General features: G+C 45.9%; 1 protein-coding gene across 2 annotated transcripts in view; it reads right to left on the reverse strand.

Moving 5' to 3' along the window:
* Window positions 1-27241, reverse strand: part of LOC129702392 (oligophrenin-1-like) — a 276035-nt gene that overhangs the window by 111810 nt on the left and 136984 nt on the right. For both annotated transcript variants that reach the window (XM_055644172.1, XM_055644171.1), the window contains exons 5-11: window positions 25634-25735; window positions 20042-20152; window positions 19460-19564; window positions 15478-15607; window positions 12772-12872; window positions 6312-6394; window positions 1953-2031 (exon numbers count right to left, since the gene is read on the reverse strand). In XM_055644172.1, the coding sequence (XP_055500147.1) occupies window positions 1953-2031; window positions 6312-6394; window positions 12772-12872; window positions 15478-15607; window positions 19460-19564; window positions 20042-20152; window positions 25634-25735 (711 nt within the window). The remainder of the gene's footprint in view (window positions 1-1952; window positions 2032-6311; window positions 6395-12771; window positions 12873-15477; window positions 15608-19459; window positions 19565-20041; window positions 20153-25633; window positions 25736-27241) is intronic.

A 27241-nucleotide genomic window follows, 5' to 3' on the forward strand; every position in this document is an offset into this window, starting at 1 on the left:
CCTCTCACGATTTTGTACACCTCTATAAGATCACCCCTAATCCTCCTGCGCTCCAAGGAATAGAGTCCTAGCCGGCTCAACCTCTCGCCCTTGCTCAGGTCCTAGAGTCCTGGTAACATCCTCGTAAATATTCAAGTTCAAGTTGGCATTTATTGTCACTTAACCCATTAAGGTACAGTAAAATTTGAGTTACCATACAGCCATACTAAGTGAAAAGAACACAATACACACATAAAATAAAATTTAACATAAACACCCACCACAGTGGAATAATCATTCCTCACTGTGATGGAAGGCAATAAAGTTCTCTGCTCCCTTTCCAGTTTGACAACATCAGGTCTACAATTTTAGATGCGGGTGCAACCATGCATGAGTTTCAGTACACACTAATTCTACCTGGAAGTTGTCCGAGGAGGAATAGGTTTGGGGGCAGTTTGACCCAGTCACTGTGAATGTGGTGCTTTGTTCACAGAGACAGATCAGCATCTCAGGAACTTGCTGCAGCATCAGGGAAACGCATCTTTGGACAACAGTGGAATCCAAGTCAATTAATATATTTCAGAAGGACATAGATTTCTGGACACAAGGCATGAATAGTACCGAATATGATGGAGGATAAACATGAGTGAATGGCAGAGAGTGCCCCAGAGCCAAATGACCTTTGCCTACTCCTATTTTCTACATCTAACACTCAATCACTTTAATCTCGTTCAACAGGGGGGAAGCCCCTGGGATCAAGTGAATGCGGGTATCATGCTTGGCCCAAAGGTACCCCCAAATGATTCCACCAGAACCTTTATATCAGACATGGCCTGTGGTAACCCGGTCGTCACCAGCATTAGCTTCAGACTGCAATCCCAACCACCAATGTAATTCATTTGAGGAATGGCACACCAGGGATAAAACTCTCTTCTTTTACATCCCAAAGAGAAAGTTGTTTTGTCACCGATCATCCATGAAAGAAACTGCAGATGCTGATTTACGAAGATAGGCACTAAGTGCTGCAGTAACTCTGCGGGACAGGTGGTATAAGGTCATGAGGAATACGAGTAGAATTAGGCCATTCGGCCCCATCAAGTCTACTCAATCATGGCTGATGTATCTCTCCCTCCTAACCCCATTCTCCTGCCTTCCTCCCATAACCTCTGACACCTGTACTAATCTCTGGAGTAAAAGGACGGCTAACATTTTGAGTCAGGGCCTTTCTTCAGGCTCTGACTCATCCGGGAAAGATGTTGGAAATAACAGGTGTGGAATGTCCTCCGTTTGGCAATGCACCTGGAGCTTCTTCAGACATTTAAGATGCTGGATAAGCACAACCCCAACTGTAGGTTTTCTCTTCACACAGCTCTAATTCAAGATGGCGAGGTAGTGATGATGGCACTCCAAGGACCACCAGAACCAGTTGAGAGAACCAGGAAAGGGGAGGAGAGGAAACATTTGGAAGGCAAAAATCATTACATCGGATGTGTAGGAAGGAACTGCAGATGCTGGTTTAAACCGTAGACACAAAATGCTGGAGTAACTCAGCGGGACAGGCAGCATCTCTGGAGAGAAGGGATGGATGCTGTTTCAGGTCAATACCTTTCTTCAGACAGAAGGGTCTTGACCCGAAACGTCACCCATCCCTTCTCTCCAGAGGTGCTGCCCGTCACGCTGAGTTACTGCAGCATTTTGGGTCTAACTTCATTGCATCGGATGCTGATTAAGTGTCAGTCAACTGTTCAATTACCTTGCTGACAGATCCATTAGTAAGACCTGTCAACACTCGCCTCCATTGTACCATTGTGAAGGCTGAATCGCTGTCCTCAAACTACCCATTATTTCACACAAGAGGTTAAACAACTGTTTATTGGCCCCTCTGCCCTGGAAAATACAGTATTCCATGAAGAGTTGGAGCATGTTGACGGAATTAATCCAAAAACAAACAGATAGTACAGTTAAGCACTCACCGGCTCTTTGCCATCCATTGCTTCAATCCATAACTTTCTGTTGGCTTCTGATAGTGCTTGCAGTGTGACAGGGCCCGGCCTGTAAAAGGGAAATTTATTTATAATTTACTGCAGAAGGAGAAAGAAAGGAGCCATTTATACAGCACATTTCAGAACCTCACAAAATCTCCACTTTGCACCCAATGAATCATTTAAAGTGCAGCCACTGTGCAATGAGGGATATATGATTGCCAATTTGTGCAAAGCAAGCTCTCAGTAAGAGAAATATGGCGAGCTAGTTTTGAACAGGGATAAATTAAGGACATCTTAGGGAACTTACCTGCTAATACGGCGCTCTCACGGCAGCACAGTGGTAGAGTTGCTGCCTTATAGCGTCAGAGGCCTAGTTCGATCCCGACTACGGACACTGTCTTTACAGAGCTTATACATTCTCCCTGTGACTGCATGGGTTTACTCCGGGTGCTCCGGTTTGCTCCCACATTCCAGAGATGTGCGGGTTTGTGGATCAATTGGCTTCGGTAAATTGTCCCTAATGAGCTTGATTGGCCCGACAATCAAATTCCTCGTATGTAACAAAACATATTCAGCTAATAAAGTATGATTATGATTATTATTATTATGAGTAGAATAGAACTAGTGTATGTGTGATGGTTGGTTGGTGAGGACACGGTGGGCCGAATAGCATTTTTCCACCCTGTATCTCTGAACTAAACTACTGTAAATCTATGAGACCCCTAACATCCACTTGGGAAGACAGACTGGGTCCCAGCTTAACACCACAACTTAAAGGGCCTGGCACACTTACGCAACTTTTCACCAACTGTCTGCAACCTTCAAGCTTGGAGGCACTCGCCTGAAAAACCACGAGCTGGATCGACCGTCAGCGATGAAACCATGAGCTGGATCGACCGCCCACGCACACACACACACACGCGCACACACAAACGCATCGCAAAGGCGGGGGCCAGGGAAAGCGGGGGAGCACTGTCTGAAATTCACACGGTGCAAAGCCAAGGTGATACCCGCGATGAACAGGAAGGTTAAAGACGGTTTGCACAGTGTATGGTTGGACCTTAAAAGAGCGAGGGGGGGGGGGGGGGGGAGAAGGGAGAAGGGTAGAGAAGGGGCGAGAGAAGGGGAGAGAAGGGGAGAGGGGGGGAGAGGGGGGGGGGGGGGGGTTTGGGGGATAAATGGATGTTCGGAGGGCATTTAACATTACCAGTCGGTTTTCCTTGGTTCTGAAAACTCGTGCTTACGTTTTCTTATCCCAATGAGCCAATTAAAATGCCCGGTCAGCTACCTCGACTACCTGTAACAACATGGCAACCCCACTACGTGTTCAAAAGAATCGATTTTCTCCATGCCGACCAATTTTTACTCTCAGAAAAATTTTCAGCTTGTTGAAAAATGTTCCTCGACCAAACTGAGGCCGCGTGTATGCGGGAACTTCTCTCGAGCATGAAGGAGAGTTACAGTGACCTCTTAGGACCATGTGTCGACCATGCTGCGAGTTTCTGGCAAGCACAAACTCTCCTAAACTCACAAATTACTTCTCCATAGTGGGACTGGCCCTTTAGGACAGCATCAATGGCAGCATGGCAAAGGACCGCATTGGGATGTGAGCCTAGATCCTCTCACAAGTCTCCAGGACTTAAACCCTCAGACTTCTGTCTCAAGGGAGTGCATGACCACAGAACCTTGGCTCAGACACGACCGGCCGAGATTGCCACTACAGAGATAGCATCCCCTCAATGGGGCAGCAAGGTCAGGACTTCCAAACTGTTTGGGATTTCAACCATGACAAAAATAAAGTTACATGGGGAAAGGTGGTGTTCAGGGAAAAAAACTAATCAAATTCTCAATTAGGACTCTGTTTATTATTAATGTCCTTGCACCGAAGTACAGTGAAATGTTTTGTATTGTATGCTATACAATCGTATAATACCATACCAGGCACGTGCCGTGAGTGATTACTCAGGGTAGGAAAGCGGCTTTTAAAAAAAATCTTAAACCGCGCATGCGCAGATTGTTCGCTCCTTAAAAAATAAATAAATAAATAAATAAATAACAGTACAATTTGCCCAAGGCTTCTAAATCTCCATCATTTTTTAAATACTGAATGCGTGGTGGACGGAGGATGAAGGCAGGCGGAGAGATGGTGGGAAAAACGGGAGCACACCGGGATGTTGAATCAGTTGTCAACTTATTGAATGACAATATTAATTCAAGGGACCTATTGGAGGGAGAGTTCCTTTCACAGCGTGTGGAGAGTCTGTGCCAGGGGTTAAAGTTACGGGGAGGGCAGGAGTGTTGAGAAGGAGGGGGTCGGAGATCATGTCAGACTCACTCACCACTGCCGCAGCGCTCCGGGCACGGACAGCAGAACTGGCCGCCACTTCCGGAGAAGGAAGCAGCTCAGGTGACTGCGAGCGGTAGGAGAGAGGTGTTCAGACGAAGAACACTGCCAGAGGTGAGCGGGGACCAGCAGAAGGGGCTGAAGTGGCAGCCGGTTCTGCTGTCTGGTCCTGGCGTCCGCTCGCAGTCACCCGAGCTGCTTCCTTCCTCGGAAGTGGCGGACAGTTCTGCTGTCCATACCCGGAGCGCTGCGGCAGCCACCCAAGCTAATTCACAACACTCCTGCCCTCCCCGCATCTTTACCCTGGGCCAGACTCCTCAAACACTGTGAAAGGAGCTCTTCCACCCACCCACCCTGGGAAATACAGTATTTAAAAACATAAAGTACCAAGAAATGTACTTACCACGGGATTGGTACACAAACTCTATTCTTCTCTCTTTGCTTCCTAACATTCCCCTTCAGATAATGGCAATCCATATTTGAAAAATCCGCCAAGAAACTTGCGCTGCGCATGCGCAGTACAGCAAAAGCAGAATTTCTGCTGCCTTCAGCTCCGCTTGAAATTAACGGCTTGTAGCAGTGGTGACGGCACGTGGGCTGCACAGATCTTCACATGTTACAAGTACTGCGGTTGAAAGGCACGGGGAATTATGCCAATATATGAGATCGATCTCTTAGATAGGCATAATTCTCCCATGCCTTTACTATTTATATTTAATGATTACCATGTCATAATTTTAGTCAGGATAGGCAGTGCCTACCTTGCTGACCCTGACGGCACGTGCCTGTACCATACATAAATACAATCAAGTCACTCTCTAGTACAATATGGAAGCAAAGGGGGTGATATAGAGTGCAGAATATAGTTCTCAGCTTGTAGCACACCAGTTCCACAGACAAAGTCCAACGTCCGCAATGGGGTAATCAGACGGTACCCTAGCTTACAGAAGGATCGTTTGGAAGCCTGATAACAAAGGGGAAGAGGTCTGGTGATACATGGTTTCAAGTCTCTGTAACTTCTGCCAGACAAGAGCAGGGAGAAGAAGGAATGACTGGGGTGGGGTAAGTTTGATTATATTTCCAAGACGGCGTGAAGATTAGATGGAGTGAATGGTCGGAAGTCTGCTCCGCGTGATGGACTGGGCTACATCTACCAGTTACAAGTCTGATAACAGAGGGGAAGAAGGTCAAGGAAGAAGCTGTTCTCGGGTGATGGTGTGCTTTCAGGCTTCTGTTCCTTAGGCCCGACGGGAGCGGAGAGGAAGGGGAATGACCGGGGTGGGACAAGTTTTTGATTATGTAATTCACTTGTTGGTTATCGATTTAGCGTCAGGGTCTTGGGCTAGAGATGCTAAGTACATGGCAGGTGGAATGTCAGATATCTCTCTCAGCACTCAAGGAGAGGACACAGGCAAGAAGAAATTAAATCTGGAAGACTGAATTCAGAGGGGGAGGCATGGTTAGAATGTGGCATCACTTTGGTGCTCTCTGCAGCTTTGAAGATGCTAAATGCTTTTAGCATGGATTGATGGTAGCAACAGACTCATTAGAGGTTTAAAAAAAAAGCAAATACCATTCGATTAGATTCCCCAGGTAAGAAATATCACTTTAATCGCACTGTCTTCTGACAACACATGTTCATCTATCTTCAGGTACTTAATGTTTAGAGATACAGCTTGGAAAAAGACCCTTTGGCCCATTGAGTCAATGCTGACCATCAGTCACCTGTACAGTAATTCTATGCTATCCCATCCTGCACACCAGGGGCAATTTACAGAAGACAATTAGCCGCCAAACCCGCACGTCTTTGCAATGTGGGAGGAAACGGGAGCAACTAGAGAAAACCCATGCAGTCACAGGGAGAACGTACAGATTCTGCACAGACAGCACCGTAGTAAGGGTCGAACCCGGGTCTCTGGTAGTGTAAGGCAGCAGCTCTACCGCTGCACCACCATGCTGCCCTCGGAAGTCTCTGCCCTATTCAGGAACACAAGTGGGCTTACCTTTCAACCAACTCAATGTCAAAGCAGAATCGCTTGTCAATGGATTCGGTTTTCCTCCGAATGCAGGACTTCAGTTTAAATTCCTGGAGAAAACAAAGCAAAGCACATTGGATTTACCCAAATAATACCTGGAACGGGCGGGCCCGTGTCTTCCAAGGAGAGGGTGGGCAGGGTCGTCATGCATCCACTGAGTTTAAAAGAGTGAGAGAGAACTTGACTGGAATATACAAGGCCCCGGGGGGTCATGACAGGGTCAACGTAAAGTGGATGCTTATGCTGGTGGCCTTGCCGAGTGTAGATGGAAGGGAGTTTGGTTTGTGTGATGGTCTGGGCTGCGTCCACAAATCTCTGCTGGATCCTCTGCTGTTTGCCACATGTATTAATAATTTATACGAGAATGTAGGTGGTATGGATTAGTCATTTTGAAAGATAGAAGAGAGTGATTGTCCAGGATTGCAATAGGCTACAGGTCAACAGGGATAGTAGGTAAGGAAACGGCAGATATAACACGGGTTAGACAGGTGTGAAGTAACGCAATTTGAGAAACGAATCCAGGGCAGGATATAGTTGACAATTGCCTTCAGTCACTTCTCTTCAGTCCAATGTGAATCCTACACAAACACTCTTGCCTGTCTGGCCAAGTCTTGCCTGTGACCCAATGATCAGGAGATCAACCCTCTTGCTCCGAGCCTCCTGTCTTTGGAGAAGTGTGGATATCTACAACTGATGCATGGCACAAGGCCACAGAAGTCCACCTGCCAGTCTCAGGTGCAGGAAAGAGCACGCAATTCCCAACGAGGTTCCAATAATTCTTGCCAGACGCTTTTAATACTTGTACAGGAAAACCCTTGAACTGGGTGGTTTACTGGCCATTCCCACATAGACTCAAGTGGCAACCAGCTGCAGGCCAGGAACCACCTGGTGAATAATAATCACTGCTTGACACCAACCCCCATGGGATGAGGCAATGTTTGTGTGAAGCTCCAGTGAGGAAGAGCAAGGACTTTTTCTTTACAAGACCGTTAGGCTGGTGGGTTAATTAATCCCCAGACGGACTATTGTGTTCGGTTCTGGGCACCTTGTTATAGGAAAGGTGTTGTCAAGCTTGAAAGGGTTCAGAAAATATTTACGAGGATGTTGCCAGGACTGGAGGGTGTGAGCTCTAGGGAGAGGTTGAGTAGGCTGGGTCTCCATTCCATGGAGCGCAGGAGGATGAGGGGAGATCTTATAGAGGTGTACAAAAACATGAGAGGAATAGATTGGGTAGGTGCACAGAGTCTTTTACTCAGAGTAGAGGAATCAAGGACCAGAGGACATAGGTTCAAGGTGAAGGGGAAAAGATTTAATAGGAATCTACGGGTAACTTTAATACACAGAGGATGGGTGTATGGAACGAGCTGCCAGAGGAGGGAGTTGAGGCTGGGACTATCCCATTGTTTAAGAAACAGTTGGGCAGGTACATGGATAGGACAGGTTTGGAGGTATATGGACCAAGCGCAGGAAAGTGGGACGTGTAGCTGGGACATTGTTGGCCGGTGTGGGCGAGTTGGGCCGAAGCGCCTGTTTCCACGCTATATCACTCTATGACTCAATGAGACATTGTGTGACGTGCATTATCTGTGGATTGCAAACATCTGATATGCATGAAAAATGGGGATAAAAAACGTCATTGTTTTTGCTTTATTCATTCATTCTTCAGTCAAAGTGTGAGATCCCCCATACTCTGGCTATCTGGAACTTGATATAAATATTGATGCAATCTCATCTACTGCAGACACATGCATCACATTATTTATCCAGCCAAAACTAAGTTCCTTGTCCACCAGAGTGGAATTTGAATTCACGTATTCCACTCATTAAGCCAATCTCTGGTGTATTAGTCCACTAACAATACGCTAATTCGCTGTTTCAGGCGCAGTAGAGTTGTTGTTCATAGCACGGCTATCAACTAACAGGTAGCAAGTGACAACATGCTCTAAACTATCCTTTCTGATGTATTTGATCATTCTGCGTCCATTGGAGTATTTGGTTTGATTGCACTGAAAAGTTATTTCAAGGCGTATGGAATTGAATGCTGTTTGCTATAAATAGGCCAACTCACTGTTTCAGGCACAGCAAACATAACACAGGTTCAACAAATCCAAATTATAACTGCTGTCAAAGTAACTCTAGCAAAAAAGCTGCTGCCTGTACAATCATTATCACTGTCCCGTGTTATCCATTTCAAGTGCTGACTGATCTGCCCATGAAAGACCTCGATCTGAACACCCCATTTGTCCAGAGACAAGGAATTTCAGATGCTAGTTGATATTAAAAAAAGGACACAAAGTGCTGGAGTAACTCAGCAGGTCAAGCGCATCCCTGGAGGACATGGCCCCATGTACGTGGACCCATTTATCTTCAAAGATAGACACAAAACGCTGGAGCAACTCAGCGGGACAGGCAGCATCTCTGGAGAAAAGGAATGGGTGAAGTTTTTTGTCGAGACCCTTCTTCAGACCCATTATTATCTCCCTTCTTCTGTTTCTGTGTCAGTAAAACCCCATTTATCTTCCTTCTTCCTCACACCCACCATCCCCACCATAGTGTCCACCTAAATAATTTTCTGAGGTTCCTCGTGGCCATCTGATCAAGGGCATGGAAATCGTCAACAAAATCCATCCATCTCATTTTCCCAAATAGGGTTTCCTTAAAATCTCCTTGAAACTCATTTTGATGGTGGGAATTAAGTGAAGAGCTCTTTGGATATCTTCCAGTGTCTAAACCTCCTTCCAGCAACATGGAGATCAGAGCTTCATCACATCCCATGGCTTATGTTTTATTCTACACGAGAATGCTCAATATGTCCTGGGCCCCATTGCAAATGGTTCCAGGATGGGCAGCACAGATCTAAAATGTTATGCCCAGAAGTGGAATCCAAAGGTTAATTTTTTAACACATAGAATATTTAAGGTCTGAATTGGTGGTGCAAGCAAGGGTAGTGGAAACACAATCACTCATTGTTTCCAAAGGGAAATTAGAATCGGAGAGATCCAGCAGCGAAACTGGCCCTTCAGCCCATCGAGTCCACACCGAACCACCATTATTCCTGCATTGATTCTTTTTTTATATTCGCTTCAACTTCCCCCAAATTATAACGGTAATTTATACACGGGGCAATTACCAGTAGTCAATTAATCGACCAACCCAAGTCCCTGGGATGTGGGAAGAAAGCACTCAAAGGAAATGCACACAGTCAAAGGGAGGACATGCACACTCCACACAAGCAGCATCTAGTTTGGACTGAATCTGGGTTAAAGGAGCTGCAAGCTAGTAAGTCTGCTAACACCACCACTGTGCTTCCCAGAATGTTCAGGACAATGGAGAAAAGAATAAGAGGAATGGGAGTGCAGTACAAGGTGCTGGCATGTACAATGGGCAAATGGTCGTATCTCACTGTAACGGTAATTGAAGGAGAGGTTTACCAGAATGCTTCCTGGATTTCAAGAAGAGGTTAGACAAGCTTGATCATTTTCTCTGGATTGCCGGTGGAGGGGAAACATGATGGAAGTAAATAAAATTATGAAGCATGGATAGTGTAGACAGTCAGAATCTTTTACCCATGGTGAAAATGTCAATGACTAGAGGGCATAAAGTTAAGGTGAAAGGATCAAAGTTTAAAAAATGAGATCTGTGGGCAGGTTTTGTTCCACACAGAGAGTGGTGGATGCTTGGAACTTGTTGCCAGAGGTGGTGCTGGAGGCAGATACAATAGTGGCATTTGAGTGGCTTTTAGATAGACACATGGATATGCAGGGAATGGAGGGACATGGATCATGATGCAATTAGTTTATCTTAACATCATACATAGTACAGACATGTGGGCTGAAAGCTGTTCCTGTGCTGTACTGTTCTACGTTCTATGTTCCACGATTCTACACTTAGATTTGACCAATATTGGAATATGCAGCAAGCACAACTCATAGTTCAAATCTTTATCCCTCTTTGCATAAATGAAGATAATATGCCATTTCTCCACCCAAACTGTGAGAGAGGAGTTTGCAATGAATACGGCAAGAATTCACTCATCAATTGCAAGTGGATGCTCAGCCACAGTGAGAGGAGAGGGAGTGCAGGCAGCTTACGTACGTCACCAAAGCAGCAGAAGCAAAGGCATCCGCCATCTGTTCATCAAGGTGTATTTATACCGCAGAGAGACACAAAATGTTGGAGTAACTCAGCGGGACACGCATCATCTCTGGAGAGAAGGAATGGGTGACATTTCTTCAGACTGAAGAAGGGTCTCGACCCGAAATGTATCTATCTGCGGTATAAATACACCTTGATGCTAGTCTCCTGACGCTGTCTACAGCTGAAGGAACAGGTGGATGAACAGATGGTGGATGCCTTTGCTTGTGATGCTTACGCAAGCTGCCTGCACTCCCCCTTCTCTCAGTCTGAAGAAGGGTCTTGACCCGAAACATCACCCATTCCTCCTCTCCAGAGATGCTGCCTGTCCCGCTGAGTTACTCCAGCTTTGTGTGTCTATCTTTGGTTTAAACCAGCATCTGCAGTTCCCTCCTACACAAGGTATAGGCACATGGGTTTGACAAACTAAGCCAGACTCTAACCAGACACTGGAAAACAATCACCAATGCGTGGAATTCAAAGGTCTCACCAACAATCATCAAAACTGCAACCTGCTCTCTGCACAAGGGGCACATGAAATTATTTAGACAAACATTTCACACATTCCGCTCCAAAACACTGGCAGGGCTCGTTGATTCCCTACAGTCAAGGCTGAAGCTGCAGTATCATTTCACAGAGCAACTCTCTCACTAACCCACACTCACCAAGTGAAGAGCTCTTTGGATATAAACCACCTTCCAACAATATGCTTCACTTCAGTTTATTGTTACGTGTACCGAGGTACAGTGAAAAGCTTCTGTTGCGTGCTAACCAGTCAGCGGAAAGACAATACAGGATTACAATCGAGCCATTACAGTGTACATGATAAGGGAATAACGTTTAGTGCAAGGTAAAGCCAGAAAAGTCAGGTCAAAGATAGTCTGATAATAGTTCAGAACTGCTCTGTGGTTGTGGTAGGATGGTTCAGTTGCCTGATAACAGCTGGGAAGAAACTGTCCCTGAATCTGGAGGTGTGAGATTTCAAACCTCTATACCTTTTGTCAGATGGGAGAGGAGATAATCAGACGGGGGGGGGGGGGGGGGGGGGGGGGGGGGGGACACAGAACTAAAATATTAAGGGACAGAAATGGAACGCAAAGATTATGTTTTTAAATACATCAAATATTTCAGATCTGGATTGGTGTTGGACACAATCATTCAGAGTTCCCATAAGGGAATTAAAGTCAGAGAGATTCAGCATGGAAACAGGCCCTTCAACCCATCGAGTCCACACTCAACATCAACCACCTAATTTTACATTCACCCTATATTGTTTTTTTTTAATATTCACTCCGATTCCAAATTACACCCGTTAACTACACACAAGAATCAACTACCAGTGGCCAATCAATGTACCAACCCATCTCTTTGGGATGTGAGATGAAACCAGAGCACTCAGGCGAAACCTGCTTCTGTTTAGTTTCGAGATAGAGTACGGAAAGAAGCCCTTCGGCCCACCGAGTCCATGCCGACCAGCAATCCCCGTACACTAACATTATCCTATGCACTTGGGACAAATTTACAATTTTATCGAAGTCAACTAACCTGCAAACCTGTACGTCTTTGGAATGTGGAAGGAAATCAGAGATCCTGGAGAAAACCCACACAGGACACAGGGAGAACGTACAAACTCCATACAGGCAGGTCATAGTCAGGATTGAAGCCGGGTCGCTAGTCAGCAACATTACCCTTCTGGACAAGGGGCATGTGAAATTATTTAGACAAGAAGTTCCCACATTCGGCCACAAAACACTGATTGGGCTCAAGTTGATTCACCACACCCACGGCTTCATAGAACTCCTCTCACACTCACTAACAGCAACCCCCGTGCATCTGACGACTGTATTAACATAATACTTGTGTTCAAGAAGGAACTGCAGATGCTGGAAGATCAAAGGTACACAAAAATGCTGGAGAAACTCAGCGGGTGCAGCAGCATCTATGGAGCGAAGGAAATAGGCGACGTTTCGGGCCGAAACCCTTCTTCAGTCTGATGGGGGGGAGAAGGAAGGAAAAAGGGAGGAGGAGGAGCCCGAGGGCGGGGAGATGGGAGGAGACAGCTCGAGGGTTAAGGAAGGGGAGGAGACAGCAAGGGCTAGCAAAACTGGGAGAATTCAATGTTCATGCCATCCGGACGCAAGCAACCCAGGCGGAATATGAGGTGCTGTTCCTCCAATTTCCAGTGTTGCTCACTCTGGCAATGAAGGAGACCCAGGACAGAGAGGTCGGATTGGGAATGGGAGGGGGAGTTGAAGTGCTGAGCCACCGGGAGTTCAGGTAACATGATACTTACTTGCTTTACCCCAGGTTTTGGATCACAGGATATCATGGTTAGAGCTTTGGCATCTTTCACGTACTTGCAATAATATTTCACCCACGAAAATCCTAGAGCCCCTGCAAAGAGTACAAAAAAAACTTGTTGAGAAGGCGACACAAACCAACATCGTGGTCTAGCCACTGAGATGAGCTTCAATCAATTCTTCCCTGCTTTTTTCCCTCGACATCCTGACCCTTCCGTTCCACGTGAAATAAATTTATTTTAGACTTTAGGGATACAGCGTTGAAACAGACCCTTCGGCCCACCGTGCCCGCGCAGACCAACGATCACCCCGTACACTAGCACTATCCTACACGCTAGGGACAATTTACACTTTACAGGAGTCAACTAACCTACAAACCTAAACGTCTTTGGAGTGTGGAAGGAATCCAGAGCACCTGGAGAAAACGCATGCGGTCACAGAAATATGTACAAACTCTGTATAGACAGCACCTGCAGTCAGGATTGAACCCAGGTCTCCGAGGAGGTAAGCCAGCAACTCTACCGCTGCGCCACCGTGACGCCCAGTGTCTGAGGGAGTGGGGCCAAAAATCAAGGTAACGCCCCGTGAGTTTTAAAAACTTGACAAAACACTTACTGAATGTTACTCTGTGATGGGGGGGGGGGGGGGGGGGGGGGGGGGGGGGGGGGGGGGGGGGGGGGGGGGGGAGGTCCTCAAACATTAGCTGTGCCGCGACAGTATCGGCAAGAATGATCAGTTCACTGAAAGACTTATACGAATCCAGAATGACCATGGATGGTTGAAATCTGTGCTGGAATCTCTGCGAAGAGAGAAAACTGCTGGAATAAGAGAATGGGTGAAGTCACAGCTGGAAACCAGATGGAATAAATTTGATTGGAGCATTACAGAATTGTAGTTCTGATGTTAGGACACAAGATGTCACCAACGGCTGCAGTAACAAACATGGGCCCCACATTAGTTTAGATAGACAGAAAATGCTGGAGTAAAAATGCTGTTTAGACGAGACGGTCCCACAAAGCTCGTGCGCGACTTCATGTGTCCGTGCAGCCGTCTGGAGCGTGTAACATCATTTGAAGATGGACACAAAGCTGGAGTAACTCAGCGGGACCGGCAGCATCTCTGGAGAGAAGGAATGGATGTTGTTTCGGGTCAAGACCCTTCTTCAGTCTGAAAGAAGGGTCTTGACCCAAAATGTCATCCATTCCTTCTCTCCAGAGATGCTGCCGGTCCTGCATTTTGTGTCTATCTTAAATTTTCTTGGCCCCGCTCTGTGAGTAGAAGTGGGCGCGGATCCGGGTCCGCAACGGCCGTGAGCCCCAGGCCAAGTTCAGCGATCGTTTGCCTGCTTCTGCTGCTGTTGAAGGTGAGACGTTGCATCGCGCCAGGGTCTTGGGCCTGTCCCACTTTGACCGTCAGTTACGCGAAAGGTCGGTGGCACACAAAGATTTAGTTCACTACAAAATTTCGAAGCGCTGTGCGATACCGCGTACAACTACATACCCCTCTGCGCTTCTCAGTGGGACCGGCCCCGTGTGGCCACAAGATGCCCGTGCGCCTCAACTCGACAACGAGGTCACGTAATTTGCGTGCCAAGGACACGTAAGTGGGACAGGGCCTTAACTCAGCAGGCCAAACAGTATCTCTGGAGAGAAGGAATTGGTGACATTTCAGGTGGTGACCATTCTTCTCAACCTACCTATCATAATGGGACACAATTGCAGCTCCGACTGTATGTACCTATACAACCGGGGCATCCACTTGATGGTCTGCTACACAGCGGATCAGGCAGCATCTTGGGAGAACACGGATAGGTCGAGACCCCACTAAATAAACGGCATCTGTTTAAATTAGCAGGATGTCATTGGGTCCTAACAATGTAGTCCACTCCCACCAGGCAATATTGAACTGAGTAAATATGCCTCAATCTTGTTAAAATATACCATCTTCTCTGCTCCTCTCTCTCCTCTGATCAGAGTACTGACCCCTGAACATTATAGCGATATAGCACATTTGGCCCAATGAGTTGTTGAGCAGCACAGTGGCGCAGTGGTAGAGTTGCTAACGTTTAACGCCAGAGACCCGCGGTCGATCCTGACTATGGGTGCTGTGAGTGCAGAGTTTGTACGTTCTCCCTGTGACTACGTGGGTTTTCTCCGGGTGTCCCGGTTTCCTCCCACGTCCCAAAGAAATACAGGTTTGTAGGTTAATTGGCTTGGGTAAATCTGTAAAATTGTCTCTAGTGTGCAGGGATCGCTGGTCAGCACAGAATCAGCGGGCTGAAGCACCTGTTTCCACACTGTATCTCTAAAGTCTAGAGTCCTTGCAAATAACTAACCACCTATTTATATCAATCCTACATTAATCCCATATTTTGTTAATTACTCCCACATGCCTATCAGCTCCTCCTCAGATCCTACTACACATCTGCCCATTGGGGGCAATTTACAGTGGGCACTTAAACTACCTGGCTGCACGTCTTAGAAATGTGGGAGGAAACCGGACCACCCAGGGAGAACAGGCAAATTCCATCATCTCTTCCCACAATCAGTTCCAGTGTTACACCCTCGTAGCCGATTCCAAACAAAACCTAGTGCTGGAGGAACTCAGTGGGTCAGACAGCATCCAGGGATTAATCCAAGGAGAACCTGAATGTCCAAGTTGACAGTAAATGCAGGAAAAAAAAGATCGCTGATCCTTACGTTTCTCCTGAAAGAAGAGGTAGCCTTCGATGGTGGGTTGTCCTGGTAACTTGCAGGATTGTGGAGCTTCTTTCATTCGTTTCATAAGGTCCTCCATCTCTTCCCGAGTGCCCATGAAGTGGTTCCTCGTCTGGGGAACAAAAAACAAAGCAGTTTCAGAATCCTCTCTCTGCTACATAGATAGCCACACAGTGGGATGGATGCCTCTGAACAGGCCAAGTTTCTGAAGTGACCAGGCATTGCCAATTCCTAATGTTTTTTGCTCAGTTGATTTTGTTGGGATCTGTGCATTTCTGGCAAGACCAAGATTTATTGCCCATCCATAGTTCACCTGGACAAGGTGGGGAGAATGTACAAACTCCATACAGACAGCACCCGTAGTCAGGATCGAACCCGGGTCTCTGGCACTGTAAGTCAACAACTCTACCAATGTGCCACCATGCCGCTCACATTCAGTGTTGAAACAAAAGATAGATACAAAATGCTGGAAGAACTCAGTGGGACAGGCAGTATTTCTGGAGAAAAATAATTTGTGACGTTTCGGGCCCTTCTTCAGACTGAAAGTCACGGGAAAAGAAGATGAGAGATATAGACGATGATGTAGAGAGATATAGAACAAATGAATGAAAGATATGCAAAAAAGTAACGATGATAAAGGAAACAGGCCATTGTTAGCTTTGCCAGGAGAGAATGAAAAACTGGTGTGTCTTGGGTGGGGAAGGGATGGAGAGAGAGGGAATGCAGGGATTACTTGAAGTTACAGAAATCAATATTCATCAGTTGAAACATCTCATATTGAAACATTCATCATATTGAAACATCTGTTCAGATCATGCAGCAACTATTATCTCCCTACAGAGCTTTAAAACCAATACAATTAACAGTGATGGACATTCTGGGTCCTTTTAACCATATAACCATATATTACAGCACGGAAACAGGCCATCTCGGCCCTACAAGTCCGTGCCGAACAATTATTTTCCCATAGTCCCACCTGCCTGCACTCATACCATAACCCTCCATTCCCTTCTCATCCATATGCCTATCCAATTTATTTTTAAATGATGCCAACGAACCTGCCTCCACCACTTCCACTGGAAGCTCATTCCACACCGCTACCACTCTCTGAGTAAAGAAGTTCCCCCTCATGTTACCCCTAAACTTCTGTCCCTTAATTCTGAAGTCATGTTCTCTTGTTTGAATCTTCCCTATTCTCAAAGGGAAAAGCTTGTCCACATCAACTCTGTCTATCCCTCTCATCATTTTAAAGACCTCTATCAAGTCCCCCCCTTAGTTATATGGATGGGAAGGGAATGGAGAGTTATGGTCTGAGCGCAGGTATATGGGACTAGGGGAGATTATGTGTTCGGCACGGACTAGAAGGGTCGAGATGGCCTGTTTCCGTGCTGTAATTGTTATATGGTTATATGGTTATATGGTTAACCTTCTGCGCTCCAGAGAATAAAAACCTAACTTATTCAACCTTTCTCTGTAACTTAGTTGTTGAAACCCAGGCAACATTGTACACCATACTCCAGATTTGATTTTACGTGGGTGACTGGGTGATAAAGGCCCAAATATACCAGGGAGGGAAAGTTTCACAGTTCTCCGCTTAATGAGATTGAAGCCAACAAGTTCAAGTCCCACTCCATCAACAGCATTACAAAATCTAAACTAAATGCACGGTGCCGTGTCAACCAGTGGTTGGAAGATTATCCCAGGGCATAATTCCAAAGTAGAGGTTTACCCTTGCTCTTATGGTCAATTTTGGCATTCACAAGCCTGACATTACTGCCACTTTCCGACGTTTAAATCGAAAAACATGCATGTGTTGGGGAGAGACAAGGTGAGGTAGACAAATAACGGATGGTGAAGACCATCGTGCAGAATAAAGGGGTCAGTAACGGAGGAAGACAGCCAGAATAATGAACGGAACGGATCAAAACAAAGAGTCCTTCATTCCAGGAACTTAGCGATGTGGATACTGATCGGCATATTGCACACAGACAGTCCACCCGGTCAACACGAATTGATCAGTCTGAAGAAGAGTCTCGACCTGAAACATCACCCATTCCTTCTCTCCAGAGATGCTACTCCAGCATTTTGTGTCTACCTAGGAAGTGATACTTCACTGATTCAGGGGCACCCAACATCAGGAAGAATCAGGAAGAATATTTTAACATGAAACTATGTTTCTATGTTTCTATGTTTCTAAACCAGAGGCCTGCAAATCAGAGAGCCGGGTTTGATCCTGACTACGGGCGCTGTCTTTATGGAGCTTGTACATTCTCCCTGTGACCACGTGGGCTTACTACGGGTATTCTGGGCTCCTCCAAAATTCCAAAGACGTTCATGTTTGTAGGTTAATTGGCTTCTGTAACATGTGTAGGATGCAAAACTGAGGTGAAATAGAACCAGTGTATGGGTGATTGATGGTCGGCATGGACTTGGTGGGCCAAAGGGCCTATTTCCCCACTCTGTCCTTAATTAAACTAAATTAAATAAGTGATAACAATTTAGAAGCACTAGCTAATTGAAAGATGGATGGATTCAATGCCAGAAATAACATATGCTTGAATATACAGGGAGAAACAGGACTGAATGTCAAAAAAGGGCACAAAATGCTGGAGTAACTTAGTAGGTCAGGCAGCATCTCTGGAGAACATGGAGAGGTGACATTTTGGGTTGGGTCCCTTCCTCCATTGCACTAAACATTGGGCTGAATGACCTATGATTACACCATTCCATGATTGAGCACATGTTGTTGGACATTTAGCAAAATAAATCTTCTGAAGAAATTCTGCATAAAGGTATTGTTAAGGGCGTGTCCCACTTAGGTGATTTTTCAGCAGACTGCCTGCGACCTTCAAGCTCGTGGCACTCGCCTGAAAAACCGCGAACTGGAACAGTGACCGTCAGAGCGGAACACACACACACAACACACACACACACACATCGCAAAGGCGGGGGCCAGGGAAAGCGGGGAAGCGCTGTCTGAAAGTCACACGGTGCAAAGCCAAGGTGATACAGACACACACCGCGATGAACAGGAAGGTTAAAGACGGCTAGCACAGTGTATGGTAAGTCCTTTAAAAGAGCGGGGGGGGGGGGGGGGGGGAGCGGAAGTAGAAAGAGTGGGGACACTTTTAAGAAGCCAGAGAACTTTTAATGCCAGAAATACACAGCTGTGAAGTTTGGCGGGCATTTAACATTACCGGTCGGTTTTCCTTGGTTCTGAAAACCCGTGCTTACATTTTTTTCCCCAATGAGCCAATGAAAATGCCCGGTCAGCAAAGGAGATTAACTAAAACTACCTACGGCTACTTCGACTACCTATAACTACATGGTGACCCCACTACAACTGCACCTTCGACTACAAAAGTATCGATTTTCTCCATGGCGACCATACTGAGGCCGTGACTAGTTCCCAGAATGCGAGAGCTCCTTGCGACCATGAAGGAGACTCACCATAGACCACCAGCGAACATGTGGCGACCATATGGCGATTGTGAGGCGAGCTCAGAGTCTCCTGCACTCGCTTAAAAAGTCACCTAAGTGGGACAGGCCCTTTATTTCCACCACTAACCTCCACTTTCAATCAGTTTCTTCACAGCTGTTGCACAGCTCATGCAACAGAACTGTCCTATCACCAACTTGAGAGCAGTCCTGACCTCCCATCTACCTATTTGGAAACCCTCAGACTATCTTCGCTGGACTTTATCTTGCACCAAACATTATTCCCTTTATCCTGCATCTCTACACTGTGGACAGCTTGATTGAAATTATATATAGTCTTCTCGCTGACTGGATAGCACACAACAAAAAAGCTTTTCACTGCAGCTCGGTACACGTAACAATAAACTAAACTATGGCCACAAATTAAAGGAAACAATGCACAGCAGAATCAACAGTTCAGTGGATCCCACTGTTGTGGATACAGTCGGTCAACAGTCCATTTCTTTATGGTGACACCAGAACTCACATGTTGTAGACTTAGCTGTAGCTGCTGTTTATAGGGCAAGAAATCCTGAGTCAGCTCAAATGTCAAGTGTTGAAAAGTGAGAAGACTATGGAGAAATGCCAGTACCTATAAGAAGAAGAGAACAGAGATCAATGTAATCAATTGGCGAAGTGAACACACTAATCAGTTAGTTTAGTTGAGTATAGTTTAGAGATACACAGCGGAAACAGGCCCTTCGGCCTACCGAGTCCGCACTGAGCAGCAATCCCCGCACATTAACACTATCCCAGACACTCTAGGGACAATTTTACACATACACCAAGCCAATTAACCTACAAACCTGTATGACTTTGGAGTGTGGGAGGAAACCGAAGATCTCGGAGAAAACCCACACGGTCACAGGGAGAACGTACAAACTCAGTACAGACAGCACCTGTAGTCGGGATTGAACCCGGGTCTCTGGCGCTGCAAGTGCTGTAAGGCAGCAACTCTACCGCTGCGCCACCGTGCTTCTGGAAGTTGCCCTTGCACAACGTGTATAACTCTTATGACCAACGTCAATGTCCCTTTCCATCAAAGCTTTAATATCACGGGTATACTTACTGGCTCCACCACCTCAAACTTCTTTCTCTCATGAACCTCTTGAATTTTGTAAACGTACTCTAAAGATGCTTCGTAGAAGTTCTGCCTCTCTCTGTCAACCTGCACGTCGGCCTGTATTTAACAATCAAAAAACACTACAGCTGTTAGTCCAACCAAAAACAGTAGGTAAAATGCACAGATGGCAATAACACTTCCGTACGCAGCAAGTGTGTTTGCACTCATTTATGCCGATTGCAATTAAAGCAATTTTAGGAAAATATAAATCAAAACATTCTTCTATGTCCAATTTCAACCCCTTGAGCCGGCCTCAAATGGTTCTATTTACGTTTGGATCTGCTCAGAAGCCACCACCCCACCGAAAACAGAAATGTGTGGGGAACCACATCAAAAGCAGTTCCTACCCTGCGCACACACACACACGACAAAGCATTGCTACAGATTCACAGTCTGGGGGGCGGGCTGTGAAAGACAAACCAAAAAATAACATCCGTCAACAGTTTTCTCAAAGGTTGCTTGTCAAAATCCAAGTAGATTTTACAAAGATGAAGAGGACTGGTGTAGAAAGGGTAGAAGCTGTCTGCCTGGGTGGATGTTTCAAAGGCCAGGGAGACAGGTGTAGAATTTTGGGATAAGACCATAAATAGGAGTGGAAGTTTCAACCTTCTCCAATGGTCATTGTTGTTCTTCTACTTCAGTTCCACTTTGAGCACCAGATCCCTTAATTTTCCAACTTTCCAGCAATCTATCAATCTCTGCATTGAAAGAATTAATTAAACACTCGTCACTATCTGGATGACCAAGTTTTCTACTCCATAAATAGCATACCCCTTATACTAAATCTATAATTCGTATCCTCTGTACATTGTGTAAAAAGGAACTGCAGATGCTGGTTTAAACTGAAGATAGACACAAAAAGCTGGAGTAACTCAGCAGGTTAGGCAACATCTCTGGAGAGAAGGAATGGGTGACATTTCGGGTTGAGACCCTTCTTCAGATCGGTTAGGGATAAGGGAAAAAGAGATATAGACAGTGATGTGGAGAGATAAGAAACGATGAATGAAAGATATGCAAAAAAGTAACGATGATTTCACAGTCACTAAAACAAGTGGTATTGTAACTATGTACTTTTCAGAGGTGATCTACACATTTTGTTTGTTACTTGTAGGCTTAAATCTATGTAATTTTATATTAAAATGTAGCTTAGATCTGTTTGGTCCATTAACTGGCAGGCACTTTTTAAGTGTACATTTTGATTACTTTTCATTCTACCATGGAGATATAAAGTCTATAATAGACTTTAATTATATTTCTATGAATCTACAGACCTTGGCTGGGAACCTGGGGCTCCCCAAAATTGTTCCCAATTGGCCCCCCCACCTCCTAAGGCCGTGTGTATGTGTTAATCCTGGCCAGATTGGAGAGGTTAGGACTCTAAATTGGGGTAAAAGCTTCAGGGCTGCTGGGAGATTTGGTCAATTTGGAATTACTCTCTGCAGAACTGGGACAAGCTGTGGAGTGGTGCCAGTGTGTCTAGAGCCTAGATACAAGTTGCAAGAAAAGAATAAGAACATCTGCAGACCCTGTCAATTACGTGCAAAGTGCATAGAATGGATTGGATGGCTGCAAACCAGACTTACACCTTATAAATAGTTGTAAATAATGTTGCAGAGTTACACTTTGCCGAGTGTTGATTGGATGAGGTATTGAGCCTTGTCTGGCATTCGACTCAGGAGGAGGAGCCATCTTGGGAAACGGCTGCTAACCAGCAGCCATCCGTTTAATTCACTTTTTTTTTGTAGTTTTAGTGAGTCCTGTGCTTTGTTTGTTGGCGAAATAGACTTTTTAATGTGGGGGGGAAGGGGGTAATAAATACTTCTAGGTCCCTACCTGGTCGGTGAGGCAGCTTTTTCTCCGGTCTGCCCCGTCGACCCGTCCTCGTGGCCTACCAGCGGGCATGGAGCACCGTTTCCTGGCGGGGACCGCCCAGCACCTCGGCTTCGGTGGCGGCTCAGTGCTGGAGCGCTATCGCGGAGCGGAGCGGGCGATGCCTTGCCTGGGTCGCCGCGCTGGGTCGATGCGCTGGAGCTCCGGTGAGCTGTGACCGCCGAGTTCAACACCTCCGGGCTGCGGGTCTGCGGAGCGGAGCAGGCGGCGCCGACTTCAACATCGGGAGCCTGGGTGCTCCAAACCGGCGCGGCCTTGTCGGCTTTGGAAGCCGCAGTCTCCGGTTAGGAAGCGGCCGTTCCAGGTGGCCCAGCCGCTGAGAGGACTCTCCCGACGCTGGGGCAACAGCACCCGGCCAGAATGGCCAGGAACATCAGGCCTCCGTAAAGGCAATAGCGGAGGCCTCAATAGGCCTGACTTTGGGAGAACTGGGGATGGGGACTGGTCATTGTGCCTTCCCCCACAGTGGTAACCATTGTGGGGGGATGATTTTTTGTGTGTGTGAATATTTTAGTTTGTGTCCAAGATGGCTGTCGGAAGGAAGAGTGGACGCTGGCTCGGTTTGGCTGCCGCTGCTCTCTCTTCACATTGTGTTTTTGATTTTTTGTCTTTGGATCGAATTCTGTCTTTAATTTGTGTATTGGTGATGTATTTATTATTTATTTTATTCCGATTATATGTTTTTTTACTCTTGTTAATTTCTGTAAGGTGTCCTTGAGACTTTTGAAATTTATTATTATTAATATTCTTGCAAATCAGGATAAAGGGGCTGTCCCACTGTACGAGCTAATTCTCCCGAGTTTCCTCTGATTCGAACTCGGAGAATTACGGTAATGGCCTCGTAGGTACTCAGGGCTCTCGTGGACATTTTTCAACATGTTGAAAAATCTTCACGAGTCTTCACAAGTTTACCGCCTTTCCCGTGTACCTGCCGTTAGCGTTAAGAGCCGCTAAGAGACGTCCCGAGCTCCGACGTACCCGCTACGTACTTCTACCACTTACCACGAGTTTGATTTTTTTTTAACTCGGGAGAGCTCTTGAATTACCTCGTACAGTGGGACAGGCCCTTCAATGTTTCTAAGTTTGCTTTCTGGAGAAGCCCTATTTGGATACAATGTATTAGACTGTATTATTGGGTTAGGGAAACGTCTGTTATGTATGGGGTTAATCGATATCCGTAATTGTGTTATTAAGAGACCACCCCCATGTGGTTTGGCCCCTCGAGGTCCCGGGACCCATAAAGGTCCGCTACCACGAGGTCCAGGGTCGATCTTCTGGGGGAGCGCTTGGGACTGCTTCGCCTTCTGGAGTGCCTCTGTTTGAGCCAGGCCTAGAGGGCTTGATCAGGCAGATACGAGGATCGAACCCGCCGTGGGATGGGTACAGTAGCTGAACTGTAATTGTGTTTTGTCAAAATAAAGATTAGTTGATCAAGTGCTTGATTCAGTGGTTTTTGACTGAAACTAGACTGGGGGGGGGGGGGAAGCTTAGAACGAGCTATTTACATATGTTTTTCTGTGAGGTCAAAAGTTACAGAAAGGGGTCTCCGAGAGTCCAAGGAACAAAGCACTAGTCTATCCAATCTCTTCTTATAACGCAGACCCTCCGGTCCTGGCAACATCCTCATGTACTTGTTCTCATAGACCCTTCTGCTCCCTAACACTCCCTACCATGGCCCTACTATTCTCTGTGAAAGTCCTGCCCTGACTTGCCATGTGTCTTTCTTTGCATAGTTTTGGAAATTGGGCCTGAAACTAGAGTGCAGTACTGCAGAAATGTTACACTGTTAGTGATGAGACATTAAAAGCTGAAGCTCCAATGGCTGCCTTGCTGGATGCAAGTGATTCCTGTGCATCATCTTGGTCAACAATCATCCTTCAGTTAACTCCATTGCAATAGATCGTCTGGACTTTGGTCATACACCGTGGAAACAGGCCCTTCGGCCCAACTTGCCCACACCAGCCAACATGTCCCAGCTACACTTGTCCCACCTGCCCATGTTTGGCCCATATCCTGTCCCATCCATGTACCCGTCTAACTGTTTCTTAAATGTTGGGATAGTCCCAGCCTCAACTACCTCCTCTGGTATCTCGTCCCATACACCCACTATCCTTTGTGTGAAAAAGTTAGCCCTCAGATTCCTATTAATTTTTTTCTCCTTCACCTTGGTCTATAATCATTTATGGACAAGTTAAGACTCTACATTTTTCATAACTTTAGACTTGAATCATAAAAAATGGGGCCTGAAATGTGGCAACTCTTGAATACCATCTCAGTGTAATCTACTATTCCAACACACTTGTACTCAAGTCAAGTTGTGCCTACGTACAGTATGGCTTTTACTGAACTGTATGCAAAATGGAATCTCACTGTACCTGTCATAATAAGTCACCATTGATTGTACGATTTTTTGCACAGTTTTTGATTTGGACATTAAGAACGTTTATTTTGACATTAAATTCACTGTCTTACAAAACGAGTTTGAATGGCAGCCGACGGAGAATAATTTGCAGCATTATGGGGAAGGAATGGATAAAAATCTTATCGTCTTCTTGGGTATGGTGTGCACAGCCTAAAGTTGTAGATCAAGGGTAGACATCCAGGCCAGGCATCAGTTACTGGGTGGATGGATTTGATGCCCCCAGGGAAAAGCCTCAGTGGGCAGTCATTCATGATGTGTGGCATGGTCTAGTCTGGATGTCTGCAGTCACAAGCAGGGCTGTCTGTCATCCCCCAGTTATGCAGGTGATGGGCTGTTCTTGCATGGAGAGTGCAGATTCTGTTCAGGGTTAGCCATTGCTTGCGATTGAGGTCAGAACCTGGTGGTTTCATTATGGGGTCAGTGATGGCCTCGTCGTTGTTGGTGTCGACATCTTTCCTGGCTCAGCACCACTCAGTCTTAGAGTCAAAGCCTCCCAGGGATTTAACGGAAGACCAGAAGGGTTTGCGGGACTTCAGCGGCATGTTGGGCAGATTGTGCAAGTCAGTGTGGGTGGGAAGATCAGGGTTAGCCTGACATGCACTAACAAAGACTGATAGAATTACTCCACTTGGAACCATCACAGACTCAGTTGGCCAACTGGCCTCATTCTGCACCGTAACAACAGCAAACACTCCCCAACTTACTTAGGGGTAACATCCAGTGGACCCTTGCGTAATTCAGATGTTATGAAAGTCAGAAACAGAAGTGCCACTGCATACGTGTAAATCAGTTCAGTTTAGTTTATTGTGACGTGTACCGTGGTACAGTGAAATGCCTTTGTTGCGTGCTTACCAGCCAGTGGAAAGACAATACATGATTACAATCGAGCCTTCAGTGTAGATACATGATTAGGGAATAACATTTAGTACTCCATTTGATCAGACAACCGAAAGGAAGTGAGCAGCGATTGGGAGCAATGAGGTGGAGAAAGCGAGAAGTGCACGTAATTAGCATTAGCAAGTGCAGCATTAGGTAAATCATGGCTGATCTATCTTTCCCCCTTAACCCCATTCCCTGCCTTCTGCCCATAACCTCCGACACCTTAACTAATCACGAATCTCTCTATCTCTGCCTTAAAAATGTCCATTGACTAGGCCTCCTCATCCTTCTGTGGCAAGGAATTACGCACATTCACCACCCTTTTAGACCAAAATAAGTCAATTTACCTCCTGCAGGTGGGACTCCTTCTTCTTCGAGGAGAGACTAAGATGTCGGTCAAGTGCAGAGTGGAACTTCTCACTTTCTTTTTCAAACTTTTTCTTTTTCTCCTGTGAAGAGAAAAGATGTGATCAGTCCTGTGTGGAGTTTGCACCCTCTCCCCGTGACCACATAGGTTTCCTCCAGTTTCCTCCCACAGTCCAAAGACGTGTGTGTTTGCAGGTTAAATTGGCCTCAGTGTGTAGGCTGTGGGATAGTATAGAACTTCTCCCCTCCCATATACAACAACAGTAACAACATCTCTCTGGTGGTCTGCTTAACATTCTATTCCACCAATATCACCTCAATGCTGGTTTTTGAAATTTATTCTGCTTTTACATTTTCCCATCAGAGACCACATTTCAGAAGTATCCTGTGAAACCGTTTATCACATTAAGGTCCTGGATGGAACCAAATAAATGTAACTGCTCACCCTTCTACCATTCTCTAGGGCAATCAATGTGAAAGCCAGGCAATGACCAAGCCTTAGGAGGCAGTTGTTGTTGTAGAATCACCACCCTCAATAGCAATGTGGCCAAAATCTGGAACCACTGCACAAAATGCTGCATCTCCTAAACCCGAGTAACAAACGGGCAAGAAGTGAGGGGCACCTCGCTCCGTGAACAAGTCCCTTTTATACGTTTTGTTACTCAGAAGATTGAAGACAGATTCAGGATGCAGAAACAAAGTCCGAACAAAGAAAGTATGCTAGAGAGGAGAGAGAGAGAGATTTTGAAGGCATGATGGTAACTATTTAAACTTCAGAACTGGCTGTCAACAAGAATTCAGATACATACGGATCATTAGCTTTTTAAGTGGATATAGAGGTGGAGAATTTAAATACGAAACAGACCTAATGTGCCAAAGTTGGAATGCAGCAGCCTTAGAATGCCAATTTCCTGCTGAATGAGGATTATGGGATTAACATTCATCGATGACACCATTTATTATTCTCATTCTACAATGGGGAGTTTGGGATCACATGGGATAATACAAGATGCACCACACGACCTTGAGTCAAGCAGACCAGAGCTTCCAATGGTAAAGTGCTGGCGTAACTCAACGGGTCAGGCAGCACCTGCACAGGTAATGGCATAGGCGTCGTTGACTCACCACTCCCTCCTCAGATGCTGCCTGACCCGCTGAGTTACTCCAGCCCTGTGTGTGTATGTGTTTTTGTAAACCAGCATCTGCAATTTTTGTGTTTCCAGAGAGTTTACAACTTCAGTCCTTAACCCCGTAATGAAATGGTACTGGGCTGGTGGAAGGCCCCACAAAGAGCTAATCATTCAAGACCTATAATACCTAGTAAACACTGTTTGGTGAATACCAGATTAAAACTAAAGTCATAGAAAGAAAACCAGTTTTTCACAAAAGAGCAATTCAATGCCAAGTCCATTCCTCCATTCTTTTCCGAAATCCTTGCAAAATTCTCCCAATTCATCGCAGCTGCGTTTGGGGTATAGGTCCATTTGAAAGTCAATATTAATATGTTTACAGGTCGCAACCCCATGCTACAGGGCACTACTCTGAATCGGTCCCTGCAATAGTTGCAGTGGGATTACACAATGAATCAT

This window comes from Leucoraja erinacea, chromosome 12 (genome assembly GCF_028641065.1).
Source record: "Leucoraja erinacea ecotype New England chromosome 12, Leri_hhj_1, whole genome shotgun sequence".
NCBI classification, from domain to species: Eukaryota; Metazoa; Chordata; class Chondrichthyes; order Rajiformes; family Rajidae; genus Leucoraja; species Leucoraja erinaceus.